Raw genomic sequence first — 21,893 nt, forward strand, 5'->3', positions numbered from 1 at the left:
CCAAACCTTCATAGGAGAGAAATAAATACTGTCTCTAGTAAACATAATCATTTAGGTCACTATAAACATGTTTTGTATTTGTTATAGGAATATTTCACTGGGATTTTTCATTGTCTGGATGAACTATCTCTCGAAACTAAAATTGGCAAAAAGTTTTCAATTCATGCACCAGCATGGATAGTTCGTCAAAGTTTCACGAAGAGCTGTGTTGAGAAGGGTTCTAAAGCCACTTTCAGAGTTTAAAAGTCATGATTAACTGTGTCCACAGTGGTTACAGAAGCTAGTGGGTGTTTGGGGGAAGAAGTGAGGAAATGCATTTGCCACCTCTATTCAAATCATTTCCCTGGGCAAATTTTGCATCACTAATTTTGTTATCTATGTACCTTGATACAGGGAGGGCAATTCAAAGGATGGATGACTCAAATTTTCAATTTACAAAAAATATATATTATTCTTCCATAAGTTTGGAAATTAACTGTCTGTTCTGTGCATGCATATTTTATTGTTCTATTTATTATAGAATATTAAATAATATTTTAACTAGTCACATCATTATCAACTATTTTAATTCTATAACTAAACTTCAAAAACAAGTAATTCTACAAATAAATAATTCTGCCCAAATAATACTCCTGTATAGGATATGGCAAATAGACAAAAGGTAATAGTGAAGATGATGGTTTAAAAAAGCAACTGTTAGTTAAGAGAATAACTTTGAATATTGATCTCAATAGACCTTACTACATTAACTATAAACTTAAATACCAAATTTATTCTGGTTTTTGTAATAAGTGACTGACTTTTCTATTTGTTGTACTGTTAATAAGATTTATCATATGTATTTTGTATAGTGTCATTAATCTAAAAGACAAACTATTAAAAGTATAAAAGAGAAATTATGTCTATTCAATTTTATCTTCAAAGGAGTTAAAAAAGAAAAACTCAAAAGTAACTTATTATTAGCTAAATTAAATTGAGCAATTTCTTTCAGGATCTTAGATATAAGCTAATTTTTTTTATTTTCCATAGTCAGAGAGAGAGGAACTCTTAAAAAATTTTTATTATTATCTAACATGATGGAAGAATATGCAGTACAGCTCCAAAACTTTTAAACATATGTGATAATTGAGTATGTTAACAAAACTTTAGTTTCCTGAAATATTTCCTAACAGTTTACCCATCTCGTCTTCACACTACTAAATTCCAGTCACTCCAGTTTTTAAAATAAAATAAAATTATCGCCAAGAGGCAAACATTTATAGTACCCATAACTTTGAAATTATGATTAAATAAAGATGTAAAAATTAAGTTGGGAAAACAAAATCCTTTTAACCAACTTTCCCATCTAATTATCTGGAACAAAAACTCCCTTTTACTTCCATGAGTCTTAAAAGTCCTCTGCAAAGATATGGAACCAACCCAAATGTCCATCAATGACAGACTGGATTAAGAAAATGTGGCACATATACACCATGGAATACGATGCAGCCATAAAAAAAGGATGAGTTCGTGTCCTTTGTAGGGACACGGATGAAGCTGGAAACCATCATTCTCGCAAACTATTGTAAGGATAGAAAACCAAACACCGCATGTTCTCACTCAGGTGGGAATTGAACAATGAGAACACCTGGACACAGGAAGGGGAACATCACGCACCGGGGCCTGTTGTGGGATGGGGGTAGTGGGGAGGGACAGCATGAGGAGATATACCTAATGTAAATGAGGAGTTAATGGGTGCAGTACACCAACATGGCACATGTACACATACGTAACAAACCTGCACATTGTGTACATGTACCCTAGAACTTAAAGTATAATTTAAAAAATATATAAAATAAAACAACAACAGCAACAACAACAAAAAGTCCTCTGCATTCACTTGGTCTCTGGGTACACAGTAACCTTCCGAAATGTCTGCCCAGGGGATATTTTAGTCATTTCACGACCTCCTTGAACACAAGTAATGACAAACAATAAGCTAATTCTCAAAAAGTTTTGGTTTTTTTTTGAGTCATTTTTACTACTTTTAAATGAGTGTGTTTGATGCATGATTTGGGGGCCCCTGATTAATGGTCATCGCCAGCCTAGCTTCTGGAGTTGTAATGTTTCCGTGAGCTTCCCTCCAGCAGGGCTCGACCATTAATCCAGTGGCATATGTCAGCTCAGCAGAGCAAGGTCACTCTTCTGCTTCAAGGGGAACCTTTTTAGAAATAATAAAACTGACAGAAAGTTCTCTTTTGCATGCTTTATGCCACCTGAGGTTGAGTGCTGCAGTTAATATCATAAAGCTTATAAACATTCCCATCCCAGGCAGCACCCGCTGCGGCTAGTCTTAGGAATTTAAACGCTTTTTTTTCTTAGTAAGAACAGACATGTTTATGTGGGGCAAATATATGGTATGTAATCCCAAACAGGGGAAGAATGGGTGGGAAAATAAAACAGTAAGTTCATGTTAGGATGTTTGGAGGAGATGATAGTGTCCTGTAACTATTTTTATTTTCAATTACATTTATTTACCTTTCAGCAAACTGGGATTTGGTTGGATGAATATTTCAGTCTATTGAGGGGGTTCATAGCAGAGTTGAAATGGAAGAGTAGTGGTAAAAATAAACTCAGTTTGTAATCACTCCTTGGCCTATAATGTAATGTTCAATAATTGTAGAACACTTATCTCTGAAGGAACTGTATCTTTAAAGTCATAAACATTTGTTTGATTGGTAATGACTTTTTCATAATTGATAAAGAAATACAGTGAGATAGTCATAATCTTAAAGTTGAAATTTTTAGATGTCCTAACATACAAATCAAACAAAAGATAAAAGATGATTGCTATGTAATAACTAACAATGTAAAGAAACTATAATCATAAGTATTACAAAATGTATATATTTAATATTTTAGTACATTTATTATTTATTTATTTATTTATTTATTTATTTATTTATTTATTGAGATAGGATCTCTTGCTGTGTTGCCGAGACTGGAGTGCGGTGATGTGACCATAGCTCATCGTAACCTTGAACTCCTAGGCTCAAGCAATCTCCTGCTTCAGCCTCTTGACTAGCTGGGACTACAGATGTGCACCACTATGCTCAGCTAATTTTTTTTGTTTTGTATTTTTGATAGAGACAAAGTCTCACTATGTTGCCCAGGCTGGTCTTGAACTCCTGTCAAGCGATCCTCCCACTTCAGCCTCCCAAAGCATTGGGATTACAGGGGTAAGCCACCCTGCCCAGCCACTTTTATTTAATTAAAAATATCGGTAGCATAACTGTCACCACGTAAAGTATTCAGGGGGAAAAAAAAATGAGAAAATTCCAATTTGCTCTTTTTAACTAAATACTGAGACTAACGCCGTATCACTGTGTAGATTTTGATACAAGGCAAATTTGACTTGACTCTTACTCCAGGAGTTTAAGTTGTTAAAACTATAAAAAAAAAAAAAAAAAAGATAAAGAAACTTAGTGATTTAATCGTATTTATTTTCCTTTTGTAGAGAAAATGTACTTGGAAGTGAAGTCAGTTAGCAACTTAGTTCAATCCTTCTAGGAAGCCAACACGTCGGCCAGGTATCATGTCTCTATGTCCAGGGTCAGGTCCTCACCTCTACAAGTATGGGAACTTTATCTTTGAAGCATGCAGAAATATACAACTTCAAGGCAAGTAATTCATAAACCAAACAGATAAGATATCAAAAACGGCAATACTAACCAAGCAAGCATTGATTTGCTGTGAGAAATTCATCTGCCAAGAAAAATGCATATTCATGTTGACTGATCAAAAAATTGTTTCCCCTGGAAGGAACACTACACAGGACACCAGATCATTGCTGGAAGTTTGTTTGATTCATGTAGTGGTCACAGTAAAGTCAATTAAGTGGTATTAAGACTAGAGACATGAAGTTATCCTAGCCTTAGGTACACATCTCACCTAAGGGGAGAAGTCTGTCCAGCCAAATGGGATATTTGCTTCAGCTGTTTTGCATTATTTGCAGACACAGTGGCAAATTTCTACTCTCCCACACATTTCTAGGCTGTCTGCAAACAACACCTTTTTGCTAATACTTTTTTTCCTTAAGGCAGATTACACTACAATGTTTGATTATTTTGATTCTAGGAATGGTTACTTTGTTTTGATGTGGGTGTTACCTAGATCTTTATCAGTGACCCATTTACAAACTATCTTCTGGAGTAGGCTACTTCTGTAGATGACTAATATTATCCATTAGTCATTTCACGCTCATTATACATATACTGAGAAATCACTACTATGTTCTATACTATCAATGTTTTCAGTGGTGGCCAAAGTGTAATAAAAAGCACACGGAATCTGAAAGTCAGGTAGACTGAGTTCAATCTCTCTTGAATCCTCAACAAAAATCCCAGGGATACAAATATAAGTAAAATACATCCACTGATCCTCTGTTCTTGATGGTGAATATAGTTGCGAGCACATACTGAAAAACTATGAGTTAAAAAAAAAAAAAAACAAGGAAATGTGGAACAAGCACTATGAAAATAGAAAGGAGGGACAGATTATTAAGTGGATATGTACTACCAGCTAGGAAGCTTACATATGGTAATTTACTTAATTCTCACATCAACTCTATGTGACATGCTTTAAGACTTCTCCTTTTCCTGATTACCACAACGAGGCTCAAGAGGCTTAAGAAAATGTTCAAAGTCTCCTGGTTAAGAAATATCAAAGTAAGAAATTCACACTCAGATCTCTACGCCTTCAGTTCATGTTGCCTGCTGCTCTGCCAGACTGCCCCTAATACACTGCGCTGGGGTAACTGATGAAGGCTTTCTTGAGGAAGTGACAGTCCACCTATACGTTCAAATAGACTGGAAAAGCAAAAAGAGCACAGAGCATTTTAGGCTAAGAGAAGCACAGCCAGAAATGTATGAGAGTGGTCAGATCATCAGGAACATGGGCCTCTCACTCTACCAACCAAACCAGAAGATCTGGTATTAGGGCCCAGACACAGGTATTTTTGTAAAACACCCCAGATGATTTTAATATTAGGTTGGTGCAAAAGTAATCACGGTTTTTGCTCTTGTTTTTAATATGCAGCCAGAAAGCACTGGTCAAACAGATGTTTTACTTTTTAGTTTTCAAATGATTCCTAATAGAGGCCTAGTGGTTTGTGGCAGAGTTACATTTGGATGGGAGGCAGGAAAGAATAACTAACACTGCCGAGTATGGGTAAAGGCAGTCAAGTCAAATGTGGGGCTGGCAGCATTAAGGGACTGGTCAACTGGAAGTGGAGAAAGATCTAGAGTCATTGGAAGGAAGGAAGCAACTGAAATCCTAATCCTTACTTCCAATTAGTACAAGCTCATAGACTTTGTTATGAGCTGAATTGACTCCCACAAATTGATATGTTTGAAGCCCTAACACCTTGTACCTCAGACCCTGACTGTATTTGGATATAAAGCCTTTAAAGAGAAAATCAAGTAAAAAATGTGACCGTTAGGGTAGGACCTAATCCATTCCTACTGGTGTCCTTATAAGATGATATTTGGACACACAGAGAGAGACATCAGGAGCACACAGGCCCAGAGGAAGAGGCAGTAAAAGGGCAGCCATCTACATGTCAAAAAGAAAAGCCCAGAACAGATCCTTCCCTGAAAGCTCTCTGTGAAACCAACCCTGCCAGCACCTTGATCTTGGATTTCCAACCTCCAGAAGTGTGAACAAGTAGATTCCTGTTGTTAAAGCCACTCGGAGTCTGGTATTTTGTTATGGCAGCCCTAGCAAACTAATACAGACTAGGTGAAGGAAGGAGGGGGACTTAGCCAGCTATGGTGACAAATGGCTCTCTTTATCTATGCAAGAATCACTTCTTCTACCAACAGAGACAGTTTAAAATCTTCTGCTATTATTAATCAATTTTTAATGGAGGACATTTTTGTTCTCTACTAAGAAGCTGTATGAATGTTTTGTTTCTGAAAGTTCATCAAAATCTTTAACACTGGAAAGGAAGAGAAATGGATCAGTTTGGTAAGGCTAAATTTGGAAACAGATATGCAAAGCATGGACTTGATTCCATTATTGTAAACAAACAAACACACAAACCAAAAAAAGCTCAGTTTTCAGGGATTTTGAAACCATTTATCTCCAAAGCAAGGCAAAGAAAGACTAAAGAGATAAGTCTGACTAAATTGATTTTTAACAAATTCAGCATTTTGGTAGTCAAGATAGTGACTCTATAACGCTTCTTAAAAAATACAATATCCAAGTTTCCAAACAAAGGGGAGGCTACGCTTCTGTCATTTCTCTAGCTATTCATCTCCTGATCTTTCTGAATATTATCTGAACACTTTCCAAGTATAGCTAATATATTTGGCCCCAAACCTTTTGCTACCTGCTTGGGATAAAACTTGATTACAGATTCATATTCTATAAAATGGAAGCGCTAAAATGAACTAGTGCTTTGTTTGGAGAGAAGTCGTGAAGGCTAAAAAGTATTTAAAAGGTGCACTACAAATTAAAATAAAATCCAATGGAAAATTATATGTTTAAGAAAGAAGAAGAAACCTTTGGAAAGTGAGACATCAATTTTGGGGTGAATTTCTGGTGGCTGTAAACAATGGAATGAGGCCATTTCTCCTTGGAAGGCAAGCACCAACTGGAAGCAAGAATGGGACAGGACAGTGGAAGCTTTCTGTTTGCTGTCTTTAGACTGCATGTGGTAAGTTTCCTGTAAATATCCAAATGGATACAATAAGTACAAATATATCCCAAATTTGGAGTCTTCTCACCATCCAAGTCAACTGGGCCGTTCCTTTGTCTGAACCACAGTTATCCCTTGCCTGGTTTCTGCAATAGTCTCTTAACTGGTCTCACTCCCTTCAGTATATTTGAAACACAAAGCCGAAATAAACCACCTAAACCGTAGGCCAGATTCTGTCACTTCTCAGAAATCTTTCAACACTAGCTAATATTCTTTTAATGGCCTAGAACGCCCTCTGTGATCCAGCTCTCAGTGGCTGCTCCCCCCGCCCCGTGTACTCTGCTCCACTGCTTCTCAAACACACCAGAGACAGTCCATTTCAAGACCTTTGCACTTGCTCTTTCTTCTGCCCAGAGTACAGTTTCCTTCACCAATCCCAAGACCAGCTCCTTCACTTTCTTCCAGTCCTGTCACCAATGCCCCATTCTCACCAACACTTCTCTAGTTCTTCATATTTCAAATCTTCCTTTTCTGTTAATTTTTTTTTGCTTCTTGACACCTATGATTATCTAGCATACTGTATTTTTAACTTATTTATCCTATTGATTGCCTGTCATCCCCAGTAAATATACGTCCTATTAAGGCAGAGATCTTTCTTTTGTTCACCTTGGTATCTCCAGTATATTGTCCATAATAAGCATTTAATAGACATTTGTGGCACTGAAGGATAAATTAATGAATGAATGCATGGATTAGTGGATTAACTTTTAAGTATTTTGTAAAGTAGAAAAAAGTGCTGCCAGGTTGGAAAACTTTAAAAATTCTTGATGCCCAGTCACATTTTATGTTAGGTAAATAAGAATATCTGGGGATGGAACCCAATCAACAGTATTTTTTTTAAAGCTCTTCAGTCATTCAAATGTTCAGCCTAGGCTCCAAAAACCATCGGCCTGGAGCATCATTTCCAAATTTTGAAGTGCTCACAGAACTGCTGAGTATCTTGTTAAAATGTATGTTTTAATTTCATAGGCCTGGGGCAGACTGGAAAATGCACATTACTAACAAGCTCCTGGAATGCCAGGCTGTTGCTCTGTAGGACCACAATGAGTAGCAAGTCCTTAGATTCAAGTCAGCCTTGATGAACCTTGAGATACATTTTAACATGTTCTAGACTCCATTTTCTCCTGACTTGTCTTATTTGGTTTTATCTTTGCATTATAGTTTATCAAAAAAATTTTTTAAAATGCTACATAAACACAAAAGTGAAGACAACCTTTTGAGAGATCTGGTTTTTTGTTTTGTTTTGTTTTTGGAGGAGACGGAGGTAATAAGTAGAAGTTAAAATAAATATTTATTTATAGCTACCATCTTTTAAAGGGGAAAAGAGTAAATCTAACATATTACCTGCATTTTATATCACATATTTTATTCCAGAAAACTCTGTTTGTAAAGGCAAACATTCAACAAAAATTGTACCCCAGATGAAGAAGTAATAGAGAGTAGGACGGGAGAGACACAGGCTTAGAAGCAGAAAGTTGTGCCATAAATCCCAAATCTTTTAACTTGGAGAAAATATTTTGCATCTACAGGGCTTTTTCCTTCTTTGTAAATTGGAGATAAAAATAATGTCTATCTCATGGGATTTTGAGAAGATTAAATATAATAATGGACATGAGCATCTTGGACAAGTGCCTGGCCTCAAGTAAGCACCAGTGCATATAAATACTTCTTCTCTTTCTCATACCTGGTTAGATAAGAGTTAAAAATGTATCTTAGCAGTCTTGATACAAAAAACCAGTGAAGAAAGCTCTTTAATAGCACAACTATGTGTCATCCTTGTCTAGGAGCATAAATTTGCACAGCAGGCAGTGCAGTGAAAACAGCTCATAATCAACTCATCACCTCTCATCATTGCTAGGATCAAATGCAAATGGGAAAGAATGCCACTTCAGTCATTGCTAGTGAAAATTAGCATCTGTGACACTAATGGTGTCTCATTTAGTATGCACTTTAGATTAAAAAGAATGGTTTAAAAAAAGGCTATTTCCAGAACTGTCATTATTTTTAACGTTTCCCTCAAAAATAACAATGGTACTTGAATCTCCTTTACTCAAAGAAAAACCAGCTAAAATTTGTTAACACAGATCATTAATCCATGCCAAGTAAAGGCCAAAATGTTCTAATTACAGTTACTAACTTTAATTTATGAGATCCATGTCTTTCTATTTTCAAAGTTTCTACCATATTCTTTAACCTGGACCAAGGTCTACCCTTAGATAACAATGGGATTCTTTAATAACATGGGTATATTAGAGTTCTTAACATAAAGTTTAAAATGAATTAGAGTTGTACGTATACACAAACATTTTTACACACATATTAACAGATTTGCTACAAAGAAACAATAAGACAGGGATGCCCTCTCTCACCACTCCTATTCAACATAGTGTTGGAAGCTCTGGCCAGGGTAATCAGGCAGGAGCAAGAAATAAAGGGTATTCAATTAGGAAAAGAGGAAGTCAAATTGTCCGTGTTTGCAGATGACATGATTGTATATTTAGAAAACCCCATTGTCTCAGCCCCAAATCTCCTTAAGCTGATAAGCAACTTCAGAAAATTTTCAGGATACAAAATCAGTGTGCAAAAATCACAAGCATTCCTATACACCAATAACAGACAAACAGAGAGCCAAGTCATGAGTGAACTCCCATTCACAATTGCTTCAAAGGGAATAAAATACCTAAGAATCCAGCTGACGAGGGACGTGAAGGACCTCTTCAAGGAGAACTACAAACCACTGCTCAGTGAAAGAAGAGGACACAAACAAATGGAAGAACATTCCATGCTCATGGATAGGAGGAATCAGTATCGTGAAAATGGCCATACTGCCCAAGGTAATTAACAGATTCAATGCCATCCCCATCAAGCTACCAATGACTTTCTTCACAAAATTAGAAAAAACTACTTTAAAGTTCATGTAGAACCAAAAAAGAGCCCACATTGCCAAGACAATCCTAATCAAAAAGAACAAAGCTGGAGGCATCACACTACCTGACTTCAAACTATACTACAAGGCTACAGTAACCAAAACAGCATGGTACTGGTACCAACACAGAGATATAGACAAATGGAACAGAACAGAGGCCTCAGAAACAACACCACCCATCTACAACCATCTTATCTTTGACAAACCTGACAAAAACAAGCAATGGGGAAAGCAATGGTGCTGGGAAAACTGGCTAGCTATATGTAGAAAGCTGAAACTGCATCCCTTCCTTACACCTTATGCAAAAATTAATTCAGGATGGATTAAAGACTTAAATATTAGACCTAACACCATAAAAACCCTAGAAGAAAACTAAGGCAATACCATTCAGGACATAGGCATAGGCTTCATGACTGCAACCCCAAAAGCAACAGCACAAAAGTCAAAATTGACAAATGGGATCTAATTAAACTAAAGAGCTTCTGCACAGCAAAAGAAACTACCACCAGAGTGAACAGGCAACCTACAGAATGGGAGAAAACTTTTGCAATCTACCCATCTGACAAAGTGCTAATATCCAGAATCTCCAAAGAACTTAAGCAAATTTAGAAGGAAAAAACCAAACAACAGCATCAACAAGTGGGCGAAGGATATGAACAGACACTTCTCAAAAGAAGACATTTATGCAGCCAACAGGCACATGAAAACATGCCCATCATCACTGGCCATCAGAGAAATGCAAATCAAAACCACAATGAGATAAGATCTCACACCAGTTAGAATGGCGATCATTAAAAAGTCAGGAAGCAACAGGTACTGGAGAGGGTGTGGAGAAATAGGACTGCTTTTACACTGTTGGTGGGACTGTAAACTAGTTCAACCATTGTGGAAGACAGTGTGGCGATTCCTCAAGGATCTAGAACTAGAAATATCATTTGATCCAGCCATCTCATTACTGGGTATATAACCAAAGGATTATAAATCAGGCTACTATAAAGACACATGCACACATATGTTTATTGTGGCACTATTCACAATAGCAAAGACTTGGAACCAACCCGAATGTCCATCAGTGATAGACTGGATTAAGAAAATGTGGCATATATACACCATGGAATACTATGCAGTCATAAAAAAGGATGAGTTCATGTCCTTTGTAAGGACATGGATGCAGCTGGAAACCATCATTCTGAGCAAACCATCGCAAGGACAGAAAACCAAACACCACATGATCTCACTCATAGGTGGGAATTGAACAATGAGAACACTTGGACACAGGGCGGGGAACATCACACACCAGGGCCTGTTGTGGGGTGGGAGGAGGAGGGAAGGGGGAGGGATAGCATTAAGAGGAATACCTAATGTTAATGAGGAGTTAATGGGTGCAGCACACCAACATGGCACATGTATACATATGTAACAAACCTGCACATGTACCCTAGAACTTAAAATAAAAAAAGGAAGAAAGAAAAAGCAAACAAAATCCTGTTTAAAAAAAAAAAAAAAAAGTACATAGCTCGGGTGAGTATCCATACTTGAACCAAGCTGTATATAGTAGACCAAGGGTGTATTACCCTGTAGCCCCAAGATGGCTTTGGATGTGGCCCAACACTAATTCATAAACTTTCTTAAAACATTGCGAGATTTTTTTGTGATTTTTTTTGTTTTTGTTTTTGTTTTTGTTTTTCTTTTCTTTTTTTTTTTTTTTTAGCTCATAAGTTATCCTTAGTGTTAGTGTATTTTATATGTGGCCCAAGAAAATTTTTCTTCTTCCAATGTGGCCCAGGAAAGCCAAAAGATTAGACACCTCTAGAGTAGACTGAAGAACTTCTTTCACTTTACAAATATTTATTGAGAGTCTACTACATTGAAAGTATTATGCTAGCTGCAGAGGGAAGATATGTGGTGCTTACTTCAATATGAGGTCATTTTTAAAAATATTTGACTATTAAGAAAGTTGTTGGCCTGGACAACCTAGCGAAACCCCCATGCCTACAAAGAACATAAAGATTAGCTGAGCATGGTGGTGCAGGACTGTGATCCCAGCTACTCGGGAGGCTGAGGCAGCAGAGTCACCTGAGCCCAGGCAGGCTGACGCTACAGTGAGTGGTGATTGCGCCTGCACTTCAGCCTGGGTAGCAGAGGGAGAACCTGATGAAAGAGGGAAAGGAAGTGAAGGGGAGGGGAGGGGAGGGGAAAAGGAAAGAAAGAAAGAAAGAGAGAGAGAGAGAGAGAGAGAAAGAAAGAAAGAGAAAGAAAGAAAAGAGAGAGGAAGGAAGGAAGGAAGGAGAAAGAAAGAAAAGAAAGAAAGAAAGAATGAAAGAGAGAGAAAGAAAGAAAGAAAAAGAAAAAGAAAGAGAAAGAAAAAGAAAGAGAGAAAAAGAAAGAAAAGAAAGAGAGAAAAAGAAAGAAAGAGAAAGAAAAGAAAAGAGAGAGAAAGAAGAGAGAGAGAAAGGAAGGAAGGAAAGAAGGAAGGAAGGAAGGAAAGGAAGGAAGGAAAGAAGGAAGGAAGGAAGGAAGGAAGGAAGGAAGGAAGGAAGGAAGGAAGGAAGGAAGGAAGGAAGGAAGGAAGGAAGGGAGGGAGGGAGGGAGGGAGGGAAGGAGGGAGGGAGGGAGGGAAGGAGGGAGGGAAGGAAAGTTTTTACAATCATAGGTGTTGACATGTGTGTGTCCCAGACACCTAGAGGGATTTCTCTGATGAACTTCCTGCATAGTCAGAGACAGGAATGAGGATTTCTAAACTTACAGATGCTCTTACAGACATGGTCTCCCTGATCTCCATAAACTTTAGCCAGCAATTCAGGTGGAAACAGAAATAATATCTACAGTCCTGTTGCTTATAATGGCAGTATATTAAGAACGGAAGTATTGGAAACTAACATATTTCACATCAGTTTCATTTTTCATCTAACTCTGTGTCTTCTTCAAGGTAATTAAGCTTCCTTATGCCTTAGGCTCTTTACATATGAGGCTAAATAAGAGTCATTCTCTCACAGTTGTTACAAATATTAAATAAATTAGTGTACAAAAACCTGTAAGCACAGCAACTGACATGAAAATAAACCAACGATGAATATAGAAAAATAAAATATTTTAGTTGGAAAAACAGATAAGGAAAATTGTTATGTTCTATAATTTAAGCATTTGTAGAGTGTAATGCAATAACATTTCATCAAATCTGAATACTGTATATGCTTAGAAGTTTGTAAAATCACTATCAGTAGTGGGCACTAGTAGTAAGAGGGTAAAACAGTCAGTTGTGGTTGCGCATGCCTGTAATCCCAGCACTTTGGAAGGCTGAGGTGGGAAGATCACTTGAACACAGGAGTTTGAGACCAGCCTGAGCAACATAACAAGACTTCATCTCTACAAAAAATTAGAAAGTTAGCTGGGCTGGTGGCATGGCGCCTGTGGTCCCAGCTACTCAGGAGGCTGAGACGGGAGGTAGTTTGAGCCCACCCAGGAGTTTGAGGCTGCAGTTAGCCATGATTGGACCACAGCAACTCCAGCCTGGGTGACACAGCACGACACTGTTTCCAAGGTAAAAACAAAATTCAAGAAGAAAAATAACAGTAACTTGCATGTATATTAAGCAAGCCTATTTTTAACTAATATAAGTATAGAATACTTAACTATTATTCCTCCTATTTCTTTTTTAATTTGGAATTTATCTATATACAGCAGAGAGTTCTGAGACATACATTAAAACCCTTAGAAGTTATTGAGATTCCAGTACATGCAATGGGTTTCTTTTGTAATAATTCTGCAAGAATTTACCAGTTTCTGTTATAGAATATCTATAACAGGCACATGGTAAAACTGTGGTTAACATGTATTCGGATTTACTCTTTTTAAATTCATGAACATGTTTATTGATAAGTTTTAGGAATAAGAGAAAATAATAAATTATTTTTGATATAGGACTCAAAATCTATTGCTACATGTTATATACATGAATGTTTTGAACCTTCTCATAGCTGTAAGACCTATTTGAAAATACTAATAACAAAATCTTTGTCCATTAATTATTAATTAAAAAGTTTCATCGTTTTTATTTGAGGTAACATTATTTATAATATGCATTGCATTTGAATTGGCCAATAGGTCACTTGAAATAGAACCAATGACAGTTAACAAAAGCTAAATGATTAAATATTTTCTTCATTTTTAATATTGTCACTTTTTACCCTACTATAGCATTTACGATTAAAACAACACACACACAAAAACAAGACAATCTCTTTCAGAAATTCTGAGAGTATAGTATGAAGAGTTTATGTTTCTGGGTTAGGAAATGTAAACTAACATCTGGTGTGTAGTGAAGACAGTGATTCCCTATATTTCAGACCAATTTCTTGATGGTTCTGTTTCTAGACATAGACCCTTTCTAGACAAAATTTCTTTTCAGTAAATGAAAGGATTTGCACTCCTTTTTCTACGCGCCTTTCATTTGTAGGGATTATCGTAGCATCCACCTCTGCCAATTTTTTTTTTTTTTGAGAAAGGGTCTTGCTCTGTTGCCCAGGCTGGAGTGCAGTGGCACGAACATGGCTCACTGTAGCTCTCAATCTCCTGGGCTCAAGCAATCTTCCTGCATCAGCCTCCTGACTAGCTGGTACTATGTGCACATGCCACCATGCCCAGCTAATTTTTGCATTTTTTTGTAGAGATGGGGTTTTGCCACATTGCCCAGACTGGACTAGAACTCCTGAACTCAAGTGATTCACCCGCCTCAGCCCTGCAAAGTACTGGAATTACAGGTGTGAGCCCATGCACCTGGCCGGATACTGCTCTTTATTCATATAATATGCAAAGAAAATTACCCACCAAAATAAATGTGAATTAAGAGGAAAAAAGAGTTATTTTAAGACATAATTACAAATGGAAAAATATCACTTCCATGTTAAAAGGAAAGAATCCAGTTGAATGTATGAAAAACATACCTGTACATCTATTCTCACATCTCTTTAAATCCATACAGAATGAAACCATCTCTCTAATGAAAATAAGAATTCATTCACAACAAAACTTAGCGTTTCCAATGTTACCATTTTCTGTGATACGTTTTGTTCAAAGATGTACATATTTTCAAATATATTTTTATTTTGAATAAGGAAGTCAAGATTAACAATATTCTAAGCATATTATAATAGTTACTGCTCTTAAGGCAAATAATGATGGAGTAAAGTATCATTTTGAAAATAGTTTAATGTCATAAATATGACTCTAACTCACTATAAAATACAGGCTTTATTAAATACTCTATCTTTAGATTTTAAATATTTTGAGGTATATCATTCTCCATATTAACTTTTATGATCTTCCCTAAACCTACAATTGTCAACTATTTGTTGCACTTAATCAAGTAAATATCATATAAAATTAATCTTAAATAGAAGCACAAGTCATGCTTTTAAAAACTTTTTTGTATTATTTGGAAAATGTTACTTTGAATTTTTCTTATATTAGGGAAAAAATCATGATATGTTATCTAGCTATATTTTAAACTAAAGATGCTTGTCTATCCATTATTATGTATATGGGTCAGAAAGAATTAATATTAAAAATCATTTATTCAGGGGCCGGGCGCGGTGGCTCAAGCCTGTAATCCCAGCACTTTGGGAGGCCGAGACGGGCGGATCACGAGGTCAGGAGATCGAGACCATCCTGGCTAACACGGTGAAACCCCGTCTCTACTAAAAAATACAAAAAACTAGCCGGGCGAGGTGGCGGGCGCCTGTAGTCCAGCTACTCGGGAGGCTGAGGCAGGAGAATGGCGTAAACTCGGGAGGCGGAGCTTGCAGTGAGCTGAGATCCGGCCACTGCACTCCAGCCTGGGAGACAGAGCGAGACTCCGTCTCAAAAAAAAAAAAAAAAAAAAAATCATTTATTCTACCTTTCCAAAGATAGGAAATCATTTATTTTTGTTTCCTTCAGAAAAACTTGGATGGTAACTTCCAAAGAGTTTAAAAATATTGACCATTGTTCTATATCTCATCAATTCAAAAGGTCATAATAAATGAAAGAAACCAACCTCTTTCTCTGAAAATGGGTGCCTAACATACAAAGACTGATAGACAATAAATAAATCCTTCAAAAAAAAACTGGACTCAGCTATTGTTTATCTCAGAAAGAGATTAAAAATTTTATTTACCTAAGAAAAGAAATGTACACATATTGGAGAAATTTTCTGACATTGGTACATTGTAAATAGTTGTTTTATGTTATTAATAAATCTAGAGTTCTACAATAGAATCTAAACTTTATCCCATGACCTATTTTTTTTAAAGTAGCACTTATTGCCAAGACAAAGAACAGAGCAACATTCTACATATTAATATTACCAATTTGTCAAGTTACCAGTATATGGTGTTTTGATGCTTCTCGAAACACAGCCCAATTTTTTGTGTAGTAATAACATTAGTTCAAGAGAATAGCAAATATACATCTCTACAACAAACTATCATAACAACATTCAAAAATGAGAAAAGTCTTATATTTAACTTAACATTTCCATTTTACAACCTTCTCATAACTCTATTTTGAAGAGCTAACCTCTTAAGAGATAAAATTCATTCAGTAGACTGTTTAATAGACATTGACAATCTCATAGTCATTAAAAACGTGCAAGAAGACTTTATGATAACAAACACTCAGAGACCACTAAATTGATTTTTTTGAAGTTGAGCTGAACTCAAACTTCACTTACAGATGTAAATGTTCCAATATGCACTATAAGACAAAATTACAGAGACAATAATTGCTAGGTGTGATTTAAAATCCAACTTTGCAATTTAATTTTTCCATATTTGCCATGAGGCATTAAACCCTATGTTTGACTTATGACTCACAGATGAGAACATTGTATGTGTTCAAACACACGTATGTGTTTATTTTCTATTAAATAGTTTGATTTTATTTAACTATGTATGAAATTTCCTTACCTTTGGTTTTTGATGTTTCTCCTTCTCTGAAACATTGGATGGCTTTCTCTTGAGCATTTTGAATTCTGACTACTCCTAGTGAGTGCACTTTCTGCTGTTACAGAAACAACTGAAAATAGTCAGCAGTGTGCTGTCTAATGTACAGCATCAGATAAGGTTGAGCCCAGGGACCTGCCACTTCCTCCTTCGGTCAGGATATGACTTCAACATTTACATGGGTAATTTTTTTTTCTTACGGTAATTCTTTGGTAACTCTTTATTGTCCTGCTATATTCTATGAGGTATGTTCCAAATCTCATACTTAGATATGCCTGCAGTTACAAGAGCCGTAAGGATTTCAAAACAAAACTCATTATATAAAAGCAAAAATCTACAATGTATTCCATGGGTAGAAAAAAGAAAAATCAGAGACAATAACTGAAATAAAACTTGAGATGTTGGCTATTATTAAAAAAAAAAATAAAAGAATACTCAAGGTAGTCAAGTTTACATATACATATACACATTTTTTTTTTCTTTTTTTCTTTTTTTGATACAGAGTCTCGCTCTGTCACCCAGGCTGGAGTGCAGGGGCATGATCTTGGCTCACCGCAACCTCCACCTCCCAGATTCAAGCGAGTCTCCTGCCTCAGCCTCCCGAGTAGCTGAAATTACAGGCACGTGCCACCATGCCTGGCTAATTTTTTGTATTTTTAGTAGAGATGGGGTTTCACCATGTTAGCCAAGATGGATCTCCTGACCTCGTGATTCGCCCACCTCAGCCTCCCAAAGTGCTGGGATTACAGGCATGATATATTTCTAAATAAACACTGTTAGAAGATGAAATAAATAAAAACTGTTAGACGACAAAATAAGTTAGACCTTAAACAATATTAATCCTACTTGAAGCATGTATGCATATATTTTAAAATATGGATTAGACCCATTCTAAATATAAATGGGAACCTGACTCTAAAAGTAAATGTTTATGCATATGTTACTTTTCTAATGTATTAAGATGTTGTAAAGTCCTGGTTAACAAAGAGATCAATTAAACAGAACCCCCAATTAACCATATGTCTCTGTGCTACAAACGATGCCATATTCTGATAATTGCTGTCCTGGTGATGAGTCAATGGATCAATGGTTTCTTCAAATGAAACGCCCAGAGCCTCTATTGAATAGGCCTAGTAGAGCTAATATGACTTACTAAGAGTTTCTTCATGGTTTTAAACTGTTTATTATCATGAAAAAAGCAAAATACCCAGAAGTAAAAGGAAGAAGTTCAAGCTTTATTGTTAACTAGGGATTTACCAAAGGGAGACTTGCAAAATATATGAAACTCTGGTTCTGTTTGAGCAAGCCAGATTAAGAAAATAAACCGAAATTTCTGTTTATAAATCCTCTGAATTGAAAAGAAGTAGTGCCGTATTCTTAATCAGCAGCTTTTCCACTGACTTTGTTTCTCAGACTTCCCTCACACTTCTAAGCCCCACTCCCTGAGGCCCAAATTTTACTAATTCATTTAACAAATGAGATTCAAATTTCACTAATTCATTTAATAAATATTAAATTGATTGTCTATTTTGTGCTATCTGACAATATTTCAAACCTCTTGACTAGCTAAAAACAATCTGTTTTTGTTCTATAACAGAATTGAAAGAATATACTTTTCAAGATTATGGTTAATATGCCTATTATTTTATTACCAGGTAATAAAAGCAGACTTTTAATTTTGAGAATTATTGAGCTAGTGTTTTCGAATTCTGACACAGACAGAGAACACTGGAAAACCTGAGAATGCTGAGGTTGGGTAATTCCCTAGAAATACATCTCTTAGACTTTCAGTTTGGGCTTGGGTTAAGAAAGTAGGCTAGGCAGATCTTTTGTTTCATCTCTTAACAAATTGAAAGTCATAAAAAATACATTTTTTAAGTGAACCTGTTGCACCCTCAACACCCCCTTTTCTTCATCTATGAATAAAAATTAATTATGGAGTTGAATCAATAACAAAATGGCAATGATAATGCTTCTACTTACTCCATGGCAGAGTTTTGTTGATAATAAAATGAAACATCAATAAAGGACATACTTATTAGATGATTCATCATTACAGTAAGGTTTTGTGTCAAAAAATGTTTGTGAACTCTAAATAGGCATGATGTTTCAAACAGTTTGGGGTGGTGCTTGCTGTAGGTTATATTTCTCCAGTGTTTCTATAATACAATGCTAAAGAATAGAGAACACTTACATTTATGAGACCCATGTCTGGACTAGATGCGGTTTTTAAAAGTATTATACTCCAGCAAAAAAAAAAAAAAAAAATATATATATATATATATATATCCATTTATGGATCTCTAGGCACTTCACCATCTTTAACATTACAAGAAATATTTAAAATGTAAACAAAATAAGTATTTTCCTTCAAGTACAGGTGGAAAAGGAATTTTCCAATCGTTCTTTCACTCAAGAAAAATGTTTTCTGGGGGTTAAAAGACAGATTTGACATTTGAGGTCCCATTCATTACCTATGTGAAACTTCTTGATCCCCAAAAAGATCAAGTGACAAGGTGGTAAATGTTTTTATCAATTATCTACTATTTTATGGAATTTGGAGACACCAAGATAGTTAGTGAGTGACACAGTGATCCAGCAAACTCAAAAGTCACAGATGGACAGAACAAGAATGAAGTAGAGTCAGTACTGAGCACACCTAACTCCTGACCATGTTTAAACCACTGGGAAACCTGTTGCTTAACATGTGTTCTGAAATAGGGAAATTGCAAAAGCACAGTCTTGGTGCTTTATAATACCTTAATGGTCTTACATCCCAGACAGAATGGAACTTTGTGTACAATCTCTGTGTCACAAATCATGAGTAAAAATTTTAAAGAAATTGCAGTTGAATGACAAAGATTGAGGTGTATTTCTCAGGAAAGTAAGGTGAGCCATAAAAGGATTGTTTCAGCAATCCAACAAATATTTTATTTAGTGTATTGCTAAAACACAAATCATAAAATTCGAAGCATAGGTGGAAGGAAACTAGAGATCATGGGACATTCAAAGTGATGTCCTCGATTCTGAGACATTGAGGATCTCCATCTACATCTCTCTGCCTTCCACCATCAGGTTGAAGAATACAATTAGATAGTAGTTTGGATTAATCCTACTCTACATTTTTTTTTTTTTTAGGACATGTACACTTGTTCAATGGATGAAGGGTTTTCAAATCAAGTCTTTTAGAATGAAACTAGATTCTCCACATTGCTCTAACAGTTAAAACTTCTCTAACCTGTAGAGTTGGTTGGGCACAATCTTATGTATGCCTCCATGTATTACTGGGACAACCATGACCAAGGGATATTTTATTAACTCTAACTGAAAATCCTCCTGACTATACCTCAAGTGCTTTGTTACAGGAGGACAACAGAGAGACAAATTTCAAGAATTTGAAAATAAGCAAAATAAGGTTGTCATCACAGAGCCCAACTCTGAAATTAACATTTAATATAAGAATAATCATTTTATAGAAAAAAAGAACTGTATTCCATTCAAACCTGTAGAATTTACTCATCTATGATTAAGAAAAGGAGTCATTCATACAAGTAACTTAACCTTGATAAATCCTCTCTTCTTTTGGGCCCCCTCAGAGAAGGCTTACTTTCTATAGTACAGGGAAGAGAATTGTATTCAAAGAAGTTGAGTGGGGATATTGTGTTCCTACCTGTTTGTGGCTTCATGGAAGTGGAGATCCTACAACATATTAAAAAAACTGTTTCTTTCTAAGGGTTTCCTGAAATAAGTACACACTGGCATCTGATGATGTCCTGTGCAATTCTGTATTTAATAATTCAGATGATGGTGCCAAGCTCTATAGAGGGGTCTTGGTGTTGTACCCTCCTCTAGTTATCTAGCTTATTCTTACCATAAGTGGATTAAACATCTCAACACCTCCTTGTTTGGATTTGGGAATTTAAGAGAAATGATGGAATGGATATTCCCCCTGGCCTATGGGAGGGGTGAAGGAAGTTGGGGGGGGGGGGATAGTTGCTTCCTTGTGAATCTCCTGTATTTCCTAACTCTCTAAAGTTATTTACTCATTCTCTCTCTGGAGTTCCTGTTTACTGATTCCTTTCTCTAAGGGACCCAGCCCCTACCCAGTTCTTGAAATCCCTTCTAATGTGTTACTAATTGAAAAGCTGTACAGTCACTTTTGGCCGGGCGCCGTGGCTCAAGCCTGTAATCCCAGCACTTTGGGAGGCCGAGACGGGCAGATCACGCGGTCAGGAGATCCAGACCACCCTGGCTAACACGGTGAAATCCCGTCTCTACTAAAAATACAAAAAAAAAAAAAAAAAAAAAAAAAAATTAGCCGGGCGAGGTGGCGGCGCCTGTAGTCCCAGCTACTCGGGAGGCTGAGGCAGGAGAAAGGCGTAAACCTGGGAGGCGGAGCTTGCAGTGAGCTGAGATCCGGCCACTGCGCTCCAGCCTGGGTGACACAGCGAGACTCCGTCTCAAAAAAAAAAAAAAAAAAAAAAAAAAGAAAGAAAAAAGAACAAAAAGAAAAGCTGTACAGTCACTTTTCTGCTTCTCCTGGTGACCTGCTCCAGCAAGTGACAAGCTCATGTTTTGGGGAGATTAGGGGAAGATAAAATTCTGATTCTGTTAACAGGAAGTGGCAAGAAGATGGGAGCTACTGAGGTGTGCTGTTTCCAACAAGATGTGAAATCAAGCATATCTATCACAAAGACTAATTTCTTCTAAAAACTGGCCTCAAGTCTACATGAGAAATTAATATTTCACCTGTTAATTTCTCCCTATAAGATCTTGCCTGAGTTTCATTGCAGAGTTCCGAAAAAGTCAACTAACAACGATGAGGTGATACCCAAATAACTTCTAAATAATTAGTGAGTTTGGGGAGAATCTGAATTAATTTTACCTCAAACAGAAAAGGACAATAACACAGACAAGTACTGGAAGTATCCATTCAAGTTGGTGAGTTAAAGAAAAAGAGAGCTTAATCAACTTTGAGTATCTTAATCCTCCAGACAAGATAATCTATTGCATGGAGATTAACACATCATGCCATTTTTAGCTGGATTTCAGTAAACAAAAAATGTGTTTAACTACTTCCCTTTGTTTTTGTTTTAAGCTCTATGAATAAATGATGATTTAACTCCTTGGGTAGATATGTCTACAGGAGATAAAGGCAGTATTCATATGGACATCAAGTACCTGGAATCTGTGATTGCCATTTCTCATTATAAATTTAAATACTGCCATTGTGGTTCATTAGAATGTA

At 36.3% G+C, this 21,893-nt stretch overlaps 1 protein-coding gene and 1 long non-coding RNA gene across 4 annotated transcripts in view; one reads left to right on the forward strand and one right to left on the reverse strand.

Annotated features, from left to right (window-relative positions):
• Nucleotides 1–21,893, forward strand: part of LOC105483455 (uncharacterized) — a 223,265-nt gene that overhangs the window by 150,923 nt on the left and 50,449 nt on the right. The window lies entirely within an intron of this gene.
• LOC105483456 (SAM domain, SH3 domain and nuclear localization signals 1) overlaps nt 1–21,893 on the reverse strand; it is a 155,062-nt gene that overhangs the window by 45,857 nt on the left and 87,312 nt on the right. The window contains exon 1 of one of the 2 annotated variants that reach the window (XM_011744357.3): nt 16,610–16,754. The exons of the other annotated variant lie outside the window; for it this stretch is intronic. Within the exon in view, the coding sequence (XP_011742659.1) occupies nt 16,610–16,666 (57 nt within the window). The 5' untranslated portion in view covers nt 16,667–16,754. Of the gene's footprint in view, nt 1–16,609; nt 16,755–21,893 lie in introns of those variants that run through there. 2 annotated transcript variants of the gene reach the window in all.

This window comes from Macaca nemestrina, chromosome 4 (assembly GCF_043159975.1).
Source record: "Macaca nemestrina isolate mMacNem1 chromosome 4, mMacNem.hap1, whole genome shotgun sequence".
NCBI lineage: Eukaryota > Metazoa > Chordata > Mammalia > Primates > Cercopithecidae > Macaca > Macaca nemestrina.